Raw genomic sequence first — 18,749 nt, forward strand, 5'->3', positions numbered from 1 at the left:
CTCTATCCAGTTTATCAGAGTTTCAGTGCTGCTTGTCTATCAAGTTTCCAACTGCCTGCTGTGCATAGACCCCTGAAGAGCTCTGCATATATGATATCAAACGCCATTTTAACTTGTACCTAAAAAAGGCACTTAACTTCCAAGCTTAAAAAATTAGCCGTGTGTATAATTGTTATACTTTTCTGCAATTCCTGTCTCACATCACGCCCTAGGCTGTGGCTCTACCTCCAGGTCGTATGTCAGAATCTAGGGCTTTGAAAATGGGAATATCATTTTCACCCCCAAATCACTCTAATATTCCTCTTTTAGTCAGTGATGCTAACTTCTCATTATCTGTAGCTCCTCCCTTCTCCCACGTAGAGTCACCACTCCTGTTAACTAATCCTGCATAATGTTTCCCTTTATCTACCCCGTGCCCTTAACAAACTGTGCCCCAAATTTACTTCTTTCTTCATCCACCCTAAGACAAGCACAACCTCAGAATCAACTTGTATCTCCCCCTGTGGTACAAGTAGACCCATATTGAGTTGGGGATTGTGCAAATGATTGTCCAGTCATCCCAGCTAGACCTTCACACCCTTAAAAACAGAGAAAGAACAAATTTTGTAGCCGCTTAATTCCGACACTTATTAGAATTAGTGATCAACAAACTATTGGTAAGGACTTGAGTTTACTGAAACAAAAACAATCCATTTAAATAACTAGTTGTGAGATGAGTTTAAAATATAATCATGTGGCCCAAACTTGATTTTGCATGAATTTAGGGGTTATTTAATAGAAAATGGGAAAAAAGCAACTATTTTGTTCAGGAGAAAGCGTTAAATTTAAGGGTTGGCTGTACTTTATTACATAGTGAAAAGACGTGTTCAACTTTTATCTTCCTCACTTAATATACTGCCTGTTTAATGGGGTTTATTGTAAGGCTCAAATGAAACTATACATGAAAACACTCTGAACAGTTTAGTATTCACAAGGATAATACTGACACAGAGTACTCAGAATTCTCTGCTGCCCTTTACCAGACTTCTGTTGATGTCCTAAGTGGAAGCTTCTCATAACCTTAAGTTAATGGGCAGAACTGCTGGCTGATGACTTCATTCAACATGTGGGCTCAGTCAATCTTTCCATGCACAGACTCTTCCAAGATTGTCCCAGACTGGGTACCAGCTGCTCACAGCTTTTTGAGCAGGTAGCCAGAGATACTGAAGGCTTATCTAGGGAGACCTGTATTGACAGGTGTTTAGTGACTTATTCAGTAGGGATTCAAGTGGAAGTGGCAAAGCCTATCTCTTTCTGGTCTGAAAACTACTTTCACAGTTGCCCATATTCCTTCACAAGTCACAGGGTTGGATGTAAACCACCTTTCTGAGGACTCATACTACTCCAGGAAAACCTAGGCTTTCTTACAAGGTGTTTGTATTCCTGTGTGCCCACGCATGAAGTGGTGCTGTCCCTAAACAGAGTATGGCTTCTCATTGTAACTGTAAAATCTCCCCCTATTTTCATACCTCATGTGTTATCATGGCCCCGTCTCCCAACACAAAGCCAGGAGTGTTCAGCTCTTCCTTGGTGGGAACTAACTCAATGACAAAAGCTGAAGGAAGCTCCCCATGCCCCAAGACCCTCAGCCTGATGGTTTAGACCCCTGCCAAACTTGGGCTTAATGCCCCTGAGCCTGCCAAGAGGAGCCAGACCATGTGGAGATCTTGTCTTCTCTCCTCTGTCACCTGCTCTCAGGGCTGCAGGAGCTCACAGATCGTTTCTTCCCAAAGCTCTTCTTCACCTAAAAATATTATACCTAGGTACTCTTCTAAAGGGAAAATTATTTGGTTGGATCATGTGTATTTCATGGTTAAGGAAAAGTAAATCTTTTCATGCAGCTCCTAGTTCTGACATCTTGACATTAAAAAAAAAAATGAAGACAATGGTGACTAGGCTTTGGAAACAAAATAGGTTATCCAAAGCAATTAATACCTAATGGTCAATCAGCTTGACAACTGATTGGAGCAGAAAGAGGCTTTAGCACAATAGTGACTTCTGGAACTGACCTGTATCTCTGACCCTCTTTTTAAAAGGGAAATAAAACCTTTGTTTCATTCCCAAGCTTGCTTATGAGCCTTTCCTTTCTCTACTTCCTGTATGAGAGAGGTGTCACAAGAGAAATGGTCTCATGGTTTTTCAAACAAATGGCTGTCTGCTGGTAAGTTTAAACTGAGGGCACAGTGATGGTGCAAGGCAATTGGTAGGGAGGATATTTTCTCCAACCTCACATGGCTGGGGGGCCCTTGAGGCCCTGTGAAAGAGCTTCTTGCCTTGCAGCCCCTCAGACAAATCTGCCTGGAGCATGATTTAGCACATTGCTGTACACTGTACCCGTGTCTCCTCATTAGCCCCCGATCATCAGAAGGAGTGGCATGCTACTCTTTCAGTACAGGTTGGCCAGCTCTAACATACACAACTCAAGATGCCGACATGCCACCACAAATGGCAATTCCATTCCATGAAACTGTAGCCCACACAGAAACACTTTAAAATATTGTCTAAAATCACCTTCATGGGTGTGTGCATATCATATGTAAAACATAAATAGGTTTTATGTTTAGGCATGAGGGTCATGGTTCCAGATAGTTAGAGTCCGTGGCCATCATGGTGGGGAGTGTGGCAGCAGGCATGGTGCTGGAGCAGTAGCTGAAAACTTAACATTTATATCTACAGGCAGGAGGTAGACAGGGAGACACTGGGAATGGCATGGACTTCTGAATCCCCAAACCTGCCCCCAGTGACACACTCCCGCCAATAAGGCCATAGCTCTTCATCCTCCCCAAACAGTTCCACCAACTGGGAACCCAGGATTCAAACATATGAACATATGATACCTTTCTCACTCAAACCACAGCAAGGAGTATACAAGAGTTTAATTCAAATGTCAGCTGGGGCTGGGGGCACAGTCCTATAATAATAATTACAATAGAATAAAAATTTAAAGAGGTTTAAGAGATAGCTCAGTGGGCTGGAGAGATGGCTCAGCTGGTAAAGGCTAGGCTCACAACCAAAAATATAAGAGTTCAGTTCCCAGCACCCACGGCTGTCTCTCCAGCCACCATGAGTGAAGAGCAAAGGGGTCCAGACTAGGCTGGTGAAACCCACAGAAACAACTGACCTGAACATCGGGGAACTCTTGCTCCCCAGACTGATAGCTGGGATACCAGCATGGGACTGATCCAGAACCCAGGAACATGGGTTTCTGTGCTGAAACCTCAGAAATATATGGGACCTCCTGTAGTAGTCAGTGCTTAGCATAGGTGTGGACTTATGGAGCCCATTCCACATAGAGGAATACTCCCTGAGCCAAGACACACGGGGGTGGGCCTAGGCCCTATCCCAAAGGATACAATAGACTCTGATGACACCCGATGGAAGGCCTCACCATCCAGGGGAAGCAGAAAGGATAGATGATAGAGTTTTAGTTGCAGGGGGGGTGGTGGTGGTAGGGGAGGGCAGGGGGGAAGAAGGGAACTGGGATTGTCATGTAAATCAATCCTGTTTCTAATTCAAATTTTTAAAAAGTTAAAAAAATACATAAGAAAATGTACCAAGGTACTTATTTTTCAAATTGTCTACTTATTTCAGCATAAACTAAATAAGCTAATGGTGATTGGACATTCTATTTTTTTAATTAAAAAAACTTTTTTTAAAGTTCTGAAAAAAAAAGAGATAGCTCAGTGGTTAGGTTAAATGCCTCACTCACATGCAAGAGGCCCTGGGTGCAATCCCTAGCACTGTGAATGCCAACTTAGGGTTTGTTGCACAACCATGCACCTCACTTTCTCCTTTTGTCCAGGGGCATGCAGCATTGGCTGAGGTCACACTGACTTTCCTTTCAAAGGCATCGCCTTCCTTCCCAAACTCCATTCCCTTGCTACCTGTTCTCATTGGCAGGGGCACTTACACCACTTATGCATCTGTAGACCAAATATTGACAACAGGGAATCATCCAGTTATCCCTGAAATCAGTGTGATGAGAAGGAAGAACAGGCTCTCCACAGAGTCCTCTGTGGTTTCTCTGTCTGTTTCAAAGTTACAGAACCCCAGCCACTGTATGGGTAGCGTAGCCCACAGAGACACACTCATAGTACTATACTTGCTCCCTAGAATCACAGCTGTGAATGTGGGGACTCCCCTTAGCATTCGGGGACTCTTCCAAATCAAAATGGAGTTATCAGTTAGTGTCCCTGGTGTCGCCCTCTCTCTACTCACTGCTCTCTTGCCTGGGCTCTGCTGGAGTTGAATGGTATGTGTCTGTGTTCCCTTCCACAGCTATTGACCTTCTGTACTGGCGGGACATCAAGCAGACGGGGATTGTGTTCGGGAGCTTCCTGCTGCTGCTCTTCTCCCTGACCCAGTTCAGCGTTGTGAGCGTCGTGGCCTACCTGGCCCTGGCCGCCCTCTCAGCCACCATCAGCTTCCGCATCTACAAGTCTGTTCTACAAGCTGTGCAGAAGACAGATGAGGGTCACCCTTTCAAGTGAGTGTCCCAGGTTGACCAGCCCCCACCCTGCCTCTTTGGACTCTCCCTCTGCCTCATTACCGCTCACAGGTGTTCTGGAACATGTTTCCCTGGAACTCCAGAAACCTTCTGGAGTTTTCCTGAACCCTTGTCCTTAGTACGTGCCTAAGGTTGCTGGTGGGTTTCTGTAACAAACTCATAATAACACTACTGGGTTACAAAAGTAATCACAACCCGTTATCTATGTGTAATGTTTTAAAACTGTTTTTTTAGATTTATTTCACTTTGTGTGTGTAGAATGTTTTGCATGCATGTGTGTGCATCACCTGGAGTGCCTGTTGGGTCCTCTGGAACTTGGGTTATGGAAGGTTGTAGCCAAGATTTGGATTCTGGGAATCAAACCCAGGTTCTCTGAAAGAACAAGTGCTCTTAACCTCTGGGTTATCTCTCTGGTCCCATATTTTTGTTTTTGTTTCTTCATTTAAAGAGAATTTCAACAATTTACTTAATCCAACAACCTCCATGAGGAAGGCAGGGAAGGCAATGACATCCCTGTTTACAGATGGAAATACTGAGATTCTTAGAAGTAAAGTGACACATGCAAGATCAGGTGGCCAGTTAGTACTGTAGAGTGAGGACGGGGTGTTGGGATTTTATTTAAAGGTGCAACCTGCTTTGTGGTGCAAGGTTCATGAGCACTCTCACTGCGTGTCCTTCCCTGCATCTGTATACAGGGAAATTGGGTTAGAATGAATATTAGAGAGGAGAAAAGTTTTAGCTTCATCTGATTAAAATATTCTATTTTTAATTGTGTATGCATGTGTGTGTGCATATATTATACACACACACACACACACACACACACACACATTGCAGGTGCCCAAAGAGGCCAGAGGCATGAATTTCATGGAGCTGGCATTACAGATGGTTATGGGTGCTGGGAACTGCACTCTGATTCCTCAGAAAGAGCAGTAAAGCACTCTGAACTGTTGAGCCATCTCTTCAGCCTCCCCCACCCTTGTTAGAGCAGTCTATGAACTGTGTAGATATACAGAGAAAGTGATAGCCCAGCCAGTGACATCCAAGCAACTCCATCAGAGTAAACTGCTCCATCCCAACCTCAGATGATGAGCCTGGTTGCCTACAGAATTCAGTGTGTGTGTCACACACACCTTCCAACCGGCCCCGGGCTCTACTGAGTGTGTCCTCATTTTGTGTAATTGAGGGACAGTGCTGGACGAGACAGGAAGATGATGATACTGCAGCGTAGCTCTGGGCCAGTCTCCAAAGTTCACCAGTGCCACCTCAGCATGTACTTACTGTGCCTCACCTGTTGGCTGGATCAAAACCTCAGTTGCAGCAGAGCCTCAGCAAAGAAAATAATACCCAGTTTGGGGGCTGGAGGACTGAAGGAACTTCCTTCTTAGCACCTTGGTCCCGACCTCAGTGCAAACGCATGGTGATATGCACATGCGTGGTACTTCGAAGCTTTCTAATGCAGAATTATTGGGCCATCCTGGCTGCAACTCTCTTTTACATGTTCCCATACCCACAGGCAAGAGAGTGGAGAAGTGGCTTGTCTTTGTTTCTAGCAGGACATACCAGACCCAGATCTCAGTGGCACTGGCATGTGGCCAAAGTCCTCATCTTTATCCTTCTCCTCGGCCCTAGCCTCTATCCTTAGCTATCCAAGATTCTTCCATATCCATTGTTTAGAACTTGATTGTTTCCAGAGCTGCCATGCCCACCCCAAGGCTGAAATATGGGGCACTTAGGTCCCATTTGGCTTCTTGTTTTTTCTTCTGATACCTAATTATAGGAACAATAGTGTAAAACTACTCATCCTTTAGGACACAAATTTAAAGTTTAAATCACCTTCAGTCTAGTAACTTATATCAGCAAAGGGAACACCTGACTTAGTGTATTTTTAAACACAGGACACTATCTGGACAAATCAGTATTTTTGTATTTTCTCTAAGGGAAGAAAAGCCATAACATTTAAATATAAATTCCCAAAGTCAGTTTAGGTTTCTATAACCATGCACCATAAACTCAAAATAAATGAGAAAAAATGCATTTCTCCCAGTTGTGTAAAATCTGTAATCAAAGTGCCCTGTGGTTGAATTTTAGTCTGGTATCTTTTTGTTGGATCCTCACAAGGCATCAAAAGGATGAAAGAGTTCTTTGTTTTAAAGGCACCAGTCTCATTCATAAGGCTTCTGCCCTCTTGAATAATAACCCCCAAAGTACCTGGCTGATAATACCAGCATTAAGAGTGGGGATTTCAACATGGCGCTCTAGAGGAGTACAGCATTTAGTCTGTAACACTCCTGACAACTGGAGACAAAGTGTGCTTGACTCTCCATCTCTGTTCATCTCATGCATTTAAGAACCCCAAGCTAGTCAGGAAGTCCACAGCTGCCTTCAGATGGGGGGAGGGGGAGATCGGGCAGGGTTCAGTGGAGGAGTGTGGCCAAGCAGAAAAAGCTTATGTATATTATAAAATATATTCTACATTTTATTTTGTTTACCATCCATGAGTTAAATCTAACTTCCTCAAAAAATGAGGGGAAAAAAATCACATTATTAAGAACACCATTCACTAGGACCAGTGAGTTTAATATGGTCCAGGCCACTGAAGCTACCATTGCTCTCTAGAGAAACCTGCAAGTCAGTTCTGGAGTTAAAACAGGAATTCTTAAGAGTTTGTCAAGGAACAATTTGGCAACTAGGGTTTTCAGATTGCTCCAAAATCTAAGAAACACAAGCATCCCTTTGTCGTCATGGATGGAGAAATCAGTAAAGGAGTTGACTGCTTTTATCGGTCTTTCTTGGTCCTTCCTGGTTTCTGTGAGTTAAGAGCTCGCTCTTTAATGCTGTGTTTTGTGTATAGAGTCACAAGTCCCCCCAGGCAGTCAGAACTCCTGCACTCCCTGTGTTTGGGAAGTGAGTGTGTACGGTGTCCCACAGCCAACACCCTTGTGGAGGTGACCCAGCCACGAGCCTCCCAGTGTGACAAGCACTTACGTGGCCTGTTATGCAGCAGCCTGTGTTCAACCCTCTAATGGCATTCCCCTGGGATGGTTTGTTGATAGGGCCTACCTGGAGCTGGAGATCACCCTGTCCCAGGAGCAGATCCAGAAGTACACTGACTGCCTGCAGCTGTATGTGAACAGCACACTCAAAGAGCTACGGAGGCTTTTCCTCGTCCAGGACCTGGTGGATTCCTTGAAAGTATGACTGCTTCTGCTTCTTGCCTTACAGTCTTAGATGTTCTCCCAAAAGGAAGAATACAACAGGCAGCTATAATTCAGAGGCTACAAAGCAATCACTAATTAATCTAGAATCTGAGAGCCTCCAATTGTGTCCAAGCTAGTCCCCTCATTTCACAGATGACAAAACTGTGACTTGGAGATATTTAGGTGCTTATCGGGGTTGCACCATTTGGAAGAATTAGGATCAGTCCCAGGTCACACAGTTCTAGACATTTTACATGGAAGGACGTAGATTCTTAAACCACGACCTCAGCCCATCTCCCTATTAACCATTTTAGGGGTGTGAAGAACATGTGTTCTCTGGAGGATGCTAGGAGGCTGGTCATAAGTCTTCAGGAACTCCTCAGGTTGAGCATCTGAAGGGAAAACCCATTCCCAGCCAGAGCATGGGAGGATCTGGGACACACAGACACACAGACATACAGACACACAGACACACACACAGACACACAGACACACACAGACACACACACACACACACACACACACACACACACACACACGAGGGTGAAGGGGGGGCTTTATTCCAGGTAGTCTCACTCCATGTAGAGCAGTGATTCTCAACTTCCTAAGTCTGCAACCCTTTAATACAGTTCCTCAGACTGTAGTGACCCCAACCATAAAATTATTTTTGTTTCTACTTCATAACTGTAATTTCACTACTGTTATGAATTATAAACATCCTTGTTTTCCAATGGTCTTTTGAGGGTCACAACCCATAGGTTGAGAACCACTGATATAGTGGGTTTCTTTGAACAGGCTGCTTGGACTGCCCTGTGACTTCCTGATAAAACCCAAATCATTGAAACAAGACTGAGCAAGCCCACCAGCAGAGTGGGGATCAGGAGGGGAGGTGGTCGTGAGTGTTCTACCCTTAATGGGTGCTTTTGCACATTGTGTCTGAGGTCTTGTGCCAGGGGTTGCCTAGTCGTTGTTCAGTGAGTTGGGGAGCAATGGGAGACAAGGGCCTGGCCGACATCCCTGGAGCAGGAGCTGGCTGCAAATACTTAGAGGCATGTCAGGTGATCACAATTGCTGACTGTAATGTAACATAATAGTGGCCCAGAACAGAGGTCAGCAGACCTTGTCCATAAAGGTCAAAAAGTATCTGGTGCTTCAGGCCATATTATCCCTACCCACCTTTGGCATTGCAGCAAAAAAGCAGTAAAAGACAATTTATCAATAAAGGGCTGTGATTGTGTACCAATAAAACTTTATTGATGAACACTGGAAATTAAATTTACTATAAATTCACAGATCGTTGAATACTTTTACCATTTAAACTGACCATTTAAAATGAAAAAAAAAAAAAAAAAAAAAACAACCAAAACCCTTCTTAATCCCTGGGCCCTTATAAATACAGGCCAAGAGCTACAGCATGCCAAATGCTTGGCTTAGCCTATGATTTCATTGGGTCCCTGGAATCTTGTGACAGCATGATCCAAGGTCCAAGGGACAAGGATAGTGAGCTTTGGACACCTTACTATACTTTCATGTCCTGTCAAAATAGTTTCCCAGGAATCCACTTCCTGTTGCCTCTCATTCTAGTCTTTGGGAGGGGGATTGAAATGCTAACTAAACTGTTAAGATCCTAACTCAGGAAAGATGGGTTTCATCTGGGAGGGATGGTGGTGGGCTCTCTGACCATCCTTTCGTTATCAAGTTTGCAGTCCTCATGTGGCTCCTGACCTACGTCGGCGCGCTCTTCAATGGCCTGACCCTGCTGCTTATGGGTGAGTGCTTCCCGTGCCCACACACTGCAGACATGGTGCTTCTGTACAGGACTGTCGGCTTTCAGCTCCCTGGTGGATGGCTAAGAATGAACATCAAATACCCCCCCAATGAAGAGTATCTCCCTTTGAACTGTACTTCATTTAACAATGGATTTTTGTTGTTTTGTTTTTTAAAACAGGGTTTCTCTGTGTAGCCCTGGCTGTTCTGGAACTCACTCTGTAGACCAGGCTGGCCTCAAACTCAGAGATTCTCCTGCCTCTGCCCCCCGAATGCTGGGATTAAAAGCATATGCCACTATCATCGGGCTAATAATGCTTTTTTTTTCCCCAGCCACATCACTAAATTGCCTTCTAGTATATATACATCTACAGTGGCAACTACGGGTGATCAATTGTCATCTTGAAAGGGCACATTGCACGCTCATTCTTGGACTAATGATATGTCTACAGAGGACTCTGCCTTCTTTTGTTTTTCCTAAGCAGAGCCCTGTCATCTTTTATCTATGCTGCTATTTCCCCCCACCCCAAATAATGCTAGCCTCATGACTATGAAAAAGGTGTTTATAGCTTGTTCCTGTTGGTAGTTCTCAGAGTTCTAATGGTGTATATGTATTTTTTTTTTTTTGCCCTAGCTGTGGTTTCGATGTTTACTCTACCTGTGGTGTATGTTAAACACCAGGTGAGTTTTATGTGGGGTCAGACATTCATGGGAAATTTTGACCTCATGGTGTTTGCATGTGCTCATGATTTCTTCTCTTCGTAGGCACAGATTGACCAATATCTGGGACTTGTGAGGACTCACATAAACACTGTCGTGGCAAAGTAAGTTCCATAGTGGAGTTCACTAAAAGGAGTCATGGTCTGAAGCAGGCATGGGAGTGGATTCGTTAGATGTAATTTAAAGGAAGCAAAATAATGGGTTGTTATAGTTTACTCCTTTGAGTCAGACATTCATCCTCATCTCAATTATATTATTTCAAAAATAAGTATAATTTTCAAACCCTAGATTAACTAAAACTGTCAGCGGTTTATTTCAGGTACCATAACGAATATATTTTTAACAAGTTAGTAATATTAAACTCTCCCCACGGGCTGGCCCATGTTCAAGAACAAGATGGAGAGGAGAAGGAAGTCTGATTCAGAAAATGCTACATGAACAGTCACACTGAAAACACTTAATGAATACTTTCAGTTTTTTGAACAGTGAATACTACTAATTTTAAACCAGTAAAAAGTATTTTTAGACCCTTAGAATGCCTGAATAATTTGTTACCTAAATATTTTTATATACTCTTTTAACACCACAAGTTTGTATTTGGGTCATACCACTGCTTTTTTAGCCTTTGGCTTCTAGCAGATCCTACTCTACAGAGCTGCCTATAAGACATTTAGAGATAAAGATATCAGGCTTATGTGTCCACAGCTAACATGATTAGTTGGCTTAGTGATTTCCCTAGTTTTCACCTTGCGTTTTTATGTTTGTTGCCACCTATAGTGATAATCGTGTTCCATTGATAGGATTTTTTTTTTTAAGTAAAAGTTGGTCTATCCTTCAGCTACAGATTTATGTCATGAAAGGAAAAGACTTTATCCATATCAACTCCATTTAGTAATCAAATAATTACGTGGCTGAATCTAGGTGACGGTTAGTCTCACACAGTTCAGATGGTCAGGCTTAAGCTGTATGGTAATGAAACCATAAGTAAGGACAGTCACTTCTCTGTTCTGCCCTGCATCTCCGGCCAGCAGCTGCTGTTTTCTCTTGATGCATAGGACAGTTTGACTTCCTCTGTGCTCTGTTACACTCTTGCCCTTGAGGTCATGCAGAGCTCTGTCGGGTTCCATGCTTAGTTTGAATATGTAACAGTTCTCAGCACATTTCATGATTCCTGACATCACCTGGAACCCACATGTAGCCATCTTAATGAAAAATCAACAGATGAAGAATGAAACAGTCATTGCTTTATGTGAAGAAATGACAGAATGGTACAGTATGGAAAGTGGTGGCACTTCAGCCTAGAATCAGTTCAAAGGCAGAGACTCAGAAACATATAGCATTAAAATTTCTGGGCTTGATAACCTATAATTTACATTTCAATGAAGTCCCTAGGCAACACTTGGAAATCTAGAACTGTGTTTAAGAACTATAGCACCAGAAAAGCAGAGTGGGAATTTGGAAACTGGAACTAGAAGTTTTGAGCCAAAATTACCCACTGTTCAGTTAAGGGACCTTGAGGAAATCACATCTATTAATTTTGTTGGTGGTGGTAGGGATGGGGGTGGGGTGGAAGAGGGGGTGGGGGTTGGATACTTAGTTCTAAAGAGAATGTTACTTGTTCTGCTTGGTGACACAGAAGGCATGAAGAAGATTGAGTCCAACTTGACAGGAATTCCCAGCCTATTGGTACAAACGAAATTATAAAGAAGTAATTATGAGAAAATATAAGCACCACGAGAGAACTGTGTGAAACTCTAGTGTCAAAACAGTGAGGAAATGTAGTTCTTTCCTCGGGTGGATAATGGAAAGCCTCTAAGGTAGGATGCCATTTGGCCTAGACTATGAAGTGTGGATAAGCATTTGTCCAGGGGATCATAGGGAAAAACACATTGCAAGAAGAACAAGTCTAAGCCCATCAGAAAGTGAGTTGGCCACTGTGCCTGCAGCGTAAGTGAGTGGCAAGATTGCCTGGAAAGAATACAAACAGAAAGACCAAAGCCAGGTGGAAATCACTTCGTGACAGTCTAGTGAGAGAATTGGACAAGGGAGACTAGATATGTGGCTGTCAATTCTGAGGCTGTCATAGTTCAAACAAATTGATTGGAAATTATAGTTGGAAATCAAAGCTATGAAAACAACATGTCACCCATTAGAATGGACAGGATGTTGTCATCTTTACTATATATCTCCATTTTTTTTTTTACATAAGGACACAATAAAACTTGACTCTATGAAATCAGAACAACCATGGTTAGAGGAATCCATAGCCTTTCTCCATTTAGTGACAACATGCTCAGTGCCTGCATTTCCTCGAAACTAGGCATTTGTTCTCATTTGAAAACTAGGACACCCTTATGTTTAATTTCAGTATTCAGGGAGCTCTAGTCATGGATTTATTTAATAATAATACCCAGAGATCTTGGACATAAAATTGCAGGCATTTGTAGCCACCTAGGCTGTAACCCACCTGACTATATAGGGAGCTGTAACCCACATGACTATATAGGGGGTATAACCCATCTGACTGTATAGGGGACTGTAACCCACCCTATAGGGATCTGTAACCCTCCTTACTCTTTGGGGGCTGTAAATGGTAGTGGCAAAGGATTTTTATTAATCTATCACACATCTGCCTGAGATAAAGTAATGTGATGCAGTATTCTATCACCTTCATCCTCGTTGCTTCTCACAACTATGTATGCCAGCACTCTAGATGGCATGAAGTTTGGAGTAAAAGCAAATTCGGAAGAGGGCTAGCCCAAGATTCAAAATGAACCCAGAGATCTTGACTAAGTTTCAGTGCTAAACTGGAGTGAGAAAAATTAAACAAGCAAGAGAAGTAAACCAGATTTTCCCAGAGCCTACTTTCCAAATAGAGAACCGTGTGGGTGTGGATGAGCTGAAACAGATGTTTCAGGTGTAGAAATGAGGTTTGGGGAGTGACCAAGTATGGGTTACTGATGTGCTGAGGCATCTTTTAAAAAATGAATGCAAGTTTAGAGGCTCCTGATGCAAGACTGAACCCCGCATCTAAAGAGACTGTGGTCACTGTTATCCCCTATGACTTATTCCATGTCTGAGTTCAACAAATTTCAGGACTGGACTCTTGTTTACATACTGAGGCTTGAACCCAGGACCTCACTCATGTAAGCGCTCTACCACTGAGCTCCAGCTCCACTCCTCTTTTCGTTTTTGATTTTTTCAGACAGACCCTGTCTAAATTGCAGGGGCTGGCCTTGAACATGCAGCCCTCTGCCTTGCTTAATCCTCTTGAGTAGCCATACCATCATGTGTGTGGTGAATTGTCCGTTTTAGAAGAAGCACCGTCACACTCCAGTAATGCCACAAAGATGAGCAGGGTAGCAAGGTGTTGGCAATCTGGCCGTAATGACCAGTGAAGACCCAATATCACTCACAACACATGATTCCCCTCGAAAGGATACAATGACCATCTTCAAGAATCTGGAGGTCCGGCTCTGTGAAGAAATTGTTGAGTTTCTTTTCTGTCTGTTTGCCTGTCTGTCTTCCTTCCTTCTGGAACAGTGAGTGGAAATTCCAGCTCTTGAATTCGTGTGAAACAGGAGGGAAAGTAGCAATAATTAAAGCTGTTTAGCAAGGACATCAGTGTCCTACGGAGCAGTGATCTCCCTGAGATCCGTGTATCCAAGCAGAAATCAGTTGGCCACTGTCATTTGTTTTCCCCAGCTCCTCCTCTTCCCACCCACATCTCATCTGGTCCTAGAGCTTCAAAAATTGTCTCCAGATTTAGGGCTCTGTCTTAGTTAGGGTTTCTATTGCCATGATAAAACACCATGGCCAACAAGCAAGTTGGGGAGGAAAGGGTTTATTAAGCTTACACTTCAGCATTGCTGTTCATCGCCAATGGAAATCAGGACAGGAACTCAAACAGGGCAGAATCTGGAGGCAGGAGCTGATAAAGAGGCCATGGAGGGGAGCTGTTTACTGCCTTCCTTTCTCTGGATTGTTCAGCCTGCCTTCTTATAGAACTCAGGACCATCAGTCTAGGGATGGTGCCACCCACAGAGGGTTGGGCCTTCCCTCATTGGTCACTAATTGAGGAAACACCTTATAGCAACTCTCACAGAGGCATTTCCTTAGCGGAGGCTCCTTCTTCTCTGATGATTCTAGCTTATGTCAAATCGACACAAAACCAGCCAGTACAGGCTCTATGCTGTGTCTTCATCCCAGACCTCTCATGCTGAGACTCACTTCTATCCACCTGCTTATTGGATTGGATGTTTCCCTCTTCCATGTCCCATAGATATTTAAGAATCACATGGCCAAATATCTTGCAGTTGGACATCAGAGTCTGGTTGCCTTCCGCCCTCACCATCTTCATAAAGGTCATTTTCATGTTCATCTTTGCTCAGACCATAAACCAAGCAGTCTACCTTATTTTCACTCTTCACCCTGCCCATACAGCATCCAGTCCTACCAACAGACCCCTGCAGCCCCATCTCCAAATTAAATCTCCGACTGTTCACCTGCCTGTTTTATGTCTACCGTGTGATCCTGGACATTACCATCTGGCACCTGTATTTCTGTAACTTTCTCTCCTGCCATTATTGCTTCTACTTTCACCCATCCCCCTTTATTTCCCACACAGTAACCACCACGATTCTTTTAAAAATATGAATCAGGTGGCAACAACCCCTGTCTGGTTTGTCAAAGGCTTCCCATTACCTAGAATAGACTCTAAACCCTTACCATAGCTCCTAAATTCTAACACTGCCATTACTGCCTGCTTTTCAGACCTGCCCCCACCCCCATCAACATCTAACCCCTTCCAGGCCTCTGTAATAGCTGCTGTCTCTGCCTGAAACTGCCAGATCTTGGCCTGTTGGCTCCTGCCTGTTTTGGGCATCTGTTTCTCAGCTCAGTACTTCTAAAGTGGGCTCCGCCCACTTCCCCACAGCTCCCCCTCGCTTCCTACCACTTTGTCTTGCATTGTTCTATAACGTTTGTCACCATCTGAGCTTTGTGTCTCCTTGTTTACTTCACTCTTCTTTAACACTGATGAGAATGGAAACGCCACAAAACTACCTTGTTCCTCGGTAGAACACTAAACTCTAGAATATTGGTTGCCTGGTGCAGAGGAAGATGGCAATTCTAGTCTTCAAGCAGAACTCATAAGACTTCAGATTAAAAACAAAAACCTTCTAGAGTGATGCCACCCGAAAATGATAACAGATACACCATGGCTGCATTACAGAGTCTTAGGAGCCTTGGCAACCTGGTGACCTACAGGTTAAAGATAATTTTCTAGGGAAATGACTCCATCATAAATTATTTGCTACTCAAGCATAAGAACCTATGTTAAAAAAAAAAATCAGGCATGGTAGTGAGAATTTATAATCCCAGTGCTAGTGAGGCAGAGGAAGCCAGGCAGACCCTGAGATTCACCACCCAGCTCAGTTTATCAGCAGGCCTCAGGCCAGTGACAGACCCTGCTTCAACAGACAAGGTGGAGCTCAACTGAAGAATGTCACCAGAAATTGGGCCCTTGTCTCCACATACATATGCATGCACCCACGTGTGTGTGTGTGTGTGTGTGTGTGTGTGTGTGTGTGTGTGTGTGTGTGTGTGTACCTGCATATGCACAAACAGGTAGATGGACGGATGGACACACACACACAGAGATGGTTCTCTACGCTCTGAAGAGGTTCATTTGATGAATGAACAGCAATCTCTAGGACAAGGACCTAGACTTGATTGTACTTTGGGTATTTTGTCACACTGTGGAAGAAGAGATTCTGTTGCCAGGAAACACCACAGTTTATTCTCTTCTTCCTGGTATAGTCATTACCTCCTCCTCTTTCAGAAGTGCCCAGGATTAAGTGACCAGTGGGGAGTTTATCCCACTTCCTTCTGTGGAGAAGTTGTGATAGAGTCATCACTGGTCACCTAAGGAAGTCTTCTATCTCCACACAAGACTTGGTCACAACTTCTAGTGAAGGAAGTCAACTTGGCCATCCCATCTACTGAAAAGTTGTGCTGAAGACTTGCAGCTCCCTTGCCTAGGCACCATCAAGTTCCTTTGTATTGCTTTATAAGTGTTTCTAGAGACCCACATATAAAACCATGTTTTCTAGAATAATCTTGCTATCTGGTGACTCAGCTGGTAGAGCCGCATGCTGAATACTTAAAATGATTTTGTTTGCAATGTAACCCTTTTGTGTTGCCTTTTTAGGATCCAGGCTAAAATCCCTGGTGCCAAGAGGCACACTGAGTAGATGGATATCCCAGGAGAAGCTGGACGTGAATGGGAGTGGTGACAGCTCTCTTCTTACTCGTTACTGCAAATTGATTGTTTCCCCTTCCCAGTACCATAATCTTAGAGGCAAACTTCGAGACAGGTGTTTTCAGACTCTTCCTGTACTCTTAGGATATTTGAGTCCCTTGTGTCAAGCACTAAAGTATAGAGAAAAGTGTGTTAGATGTGGTTTTTAATTTCGTGTTCCTAAAAAAAAAAAAAAGTGCATGATGGTGAGAGCCCACGTTCTCCTTCCTTACTTGATGTTCTCCGCCCTGCATTGCTTCTGTAGCTTCTACCGTCCCTGTGGCTAGGCCTTTCTTGCCAAGTGCACTGACACAATAGTGGCAATCGCTTATCATGTCCTTGGGTTGCTGGATGGATTCATCTTTAATAACACTATATAGAATTGTAGGCCAATGTTTTAGCATTTTTTCCAACGCACACAACATTTAAAAAAGTAAATAAAACAGTTGACCGTACATATGGTAATCAGTTTTATATAACGTGAAATGATTCAATTGAGAATAAATCCAAAACGAGCCCACAGTACTTTTATTGTATGGGATGGCCGTGCTGATTTACATGTATGGTAACTAAACGGTGCCAGCATGTTGTTTATTACAATTTGTATTACTTTCTCTGTAGTTCCTAATGGACTTAATCACGGACTCGGGATATTTGCACTTATGTACTTGACACTGAATGCATCAATAAATGTTACTAAATGTGGACATTTCTCCCTGTCTTGTGATCTTGCTGGAAAATGCAAAAGCCAGAAAAGACATAAAAAGGAAGTTACTTGAGGATGAGCCAGGAGGGCTGAAGCCATGTATTCAAATTTCTCCCATCTCCAGAACTTCAGGGTCCAGCCCCAGCTTGGGTCTCACTGTGAGACCCTGCATTGTGTCAAAGTCTACAGTTCCGTTTTCCCACCATGCTAAGTTTTCAAGGGATTGAACTCTCATTTGCACTTTGTGGGGATAGGAGACAGGATTTCATGTAGCCCAGGCTGGTCTCAATTTTTTATGTTGCCAGAGATGACCTTAAACTCCTGATCCTCTGGCCTCTAACTACCAAGTGCTCGGATTACAGTTGAATGGCACCATGTCTGCTTTATGTGGTACTGGGGTGGAACCCAGAGCCCACGCACTAGGACTAGGCAAGTGCTCTCCTGCACTTCATCGTCAGTCCCTTTTGTGCATCCTATTCCCTAGTTAGACTCTGAAGCCAAAGAAGAAGAGTATCAATGGGAGGAAGCAAGGAGACACTGTGTGTAAAAAGCTGCCCGTTAAGTATCACAGTTGGGCCCCAAAAGTATTTATTTAGCAAAGTGGCTTAAAACTGACATGGGCTATTTGTTTTCATGGAATTGGTCATGAAACCAGCATCTCGGTGCTGCGGGTAAAAGGACAGGGTCTATGTGTAAACACTAACTAGACAAAGGATGGCATGAAATCAGAGCTGCCATGCAAGCTCCAGCCCAGAGGACGATGCTCAGGGAAGCAGAACTGCATGGCTAGGTTCCGAGCTTCATCAGAATAAAGGAAGAGCATACAGGAGGAATCAAGATGAGGAAGAGCACGGCATATGCAGAAAATGGTGAGTAGTGAGCCAAGCTGGGTGGGAGGTGCTCGTGGGAATGGCGATACCAAGTAGATTCCTTCACAGAAAGTAATGAAGGATTTGGGGATTTAGGCTTTTAGTCTGAGTCAAGTGAACACAATGATGACACCAGACACTGGAGATTAGAAGAATATAGGAGATCACTGTAACACAATTCTAACACAAACGTGTACCATTGGAGCTGTGATAGCCAAGGAAAGGAGGCGCTCGGCATTCCCCTGTGTCCTGACTGACATGTCAATCATCCAATGTTAAGAGTTACAACTAAGAGATAATGCACTTAAGTCAGTGATTGACTTGATATAGAGTTTCAAGACCAAATTTCCCCTCGAGAGTGGCTGCCTGATTAAACTTCACACCCTAGGCAATTCACAGGCCTCACTCTAACTTCAGAACTTTCTTTTCCAGGTGGAGAGCCCAGAATTGGCTTGAGGAGGGAAGCTAAGCTTAAATTGGTGCCTGGGTGTTTTTTTTTTTTTTTTCTTAATGTTTAATGATACAGAAGAGGAGGCTTTCTTGGGCTAAGTTTTTATAGCTTAGTCACAGAACATGTGTTTACCTGTCTGAGGTCCTGGCATCAATCTCCAACACCCAAAGGAAAAACAAAATATACATT

The 18,749-nt window shown here is 43.5% G+C and overlaps 1 protein-coding gene across 3 annotated transcripts in view; it reads left to right on the forward strand.

Moving 5' to 3' along the window:
- The window catches only part of LOC107976997 (reticulon-1), a 207,148-nt gene extending 190,661 nt beyond the window's left edge, over window positions 1-16,487 (forward strand). For all 3 annotated transcript variants that reach the window (XM_027418226.2, XM_035445772.1, XM_027418227.2), the window contains 6 exons: window positions 4,318-4,525; window positions 7,603-7,741; window positions 9,446-9,515; window positions 10,148-10,194; window positions 10,279-10,337; window positions 16,445-16,487. In XM_027418226.2, coding sequence (XP_027274027.1) covers window positions 4,318-4,525; window positions 7,603-7,741; window positions 9,446-9,515; window positions 10,148-10,194; window positions 10,279-10,337; window positions 16,445-16,487 — 566 coding nt within the window. The remainder of the gene's footprint in view (window positions 1-4,317; window positions 4,526-7,602; window positions 7,742-9,445; window positions 9,516-10,147; window positions 10,195-10,278; window positions 10,338-16,444) is intronic.
- The last annotated feature ends 2,262 nt before the right edge of the window (window positions 16,488-18,749 follow it).

This window comes from Cricetulus griseus, chromosome 5 (genome assembly GCF_003668045.3).
Source record: "Cricetulus griseus strain 17A/GY chromosome 5, alternate assembly CriGri-PICRH-1.0, whole genome shotgun sequence".
Lineage (NCBI taxonomy): Eukaryota > Metazoa > Chordata > Mammalia > Rodentia > Cricetidae > Cricetulus > Cricetulus griseus.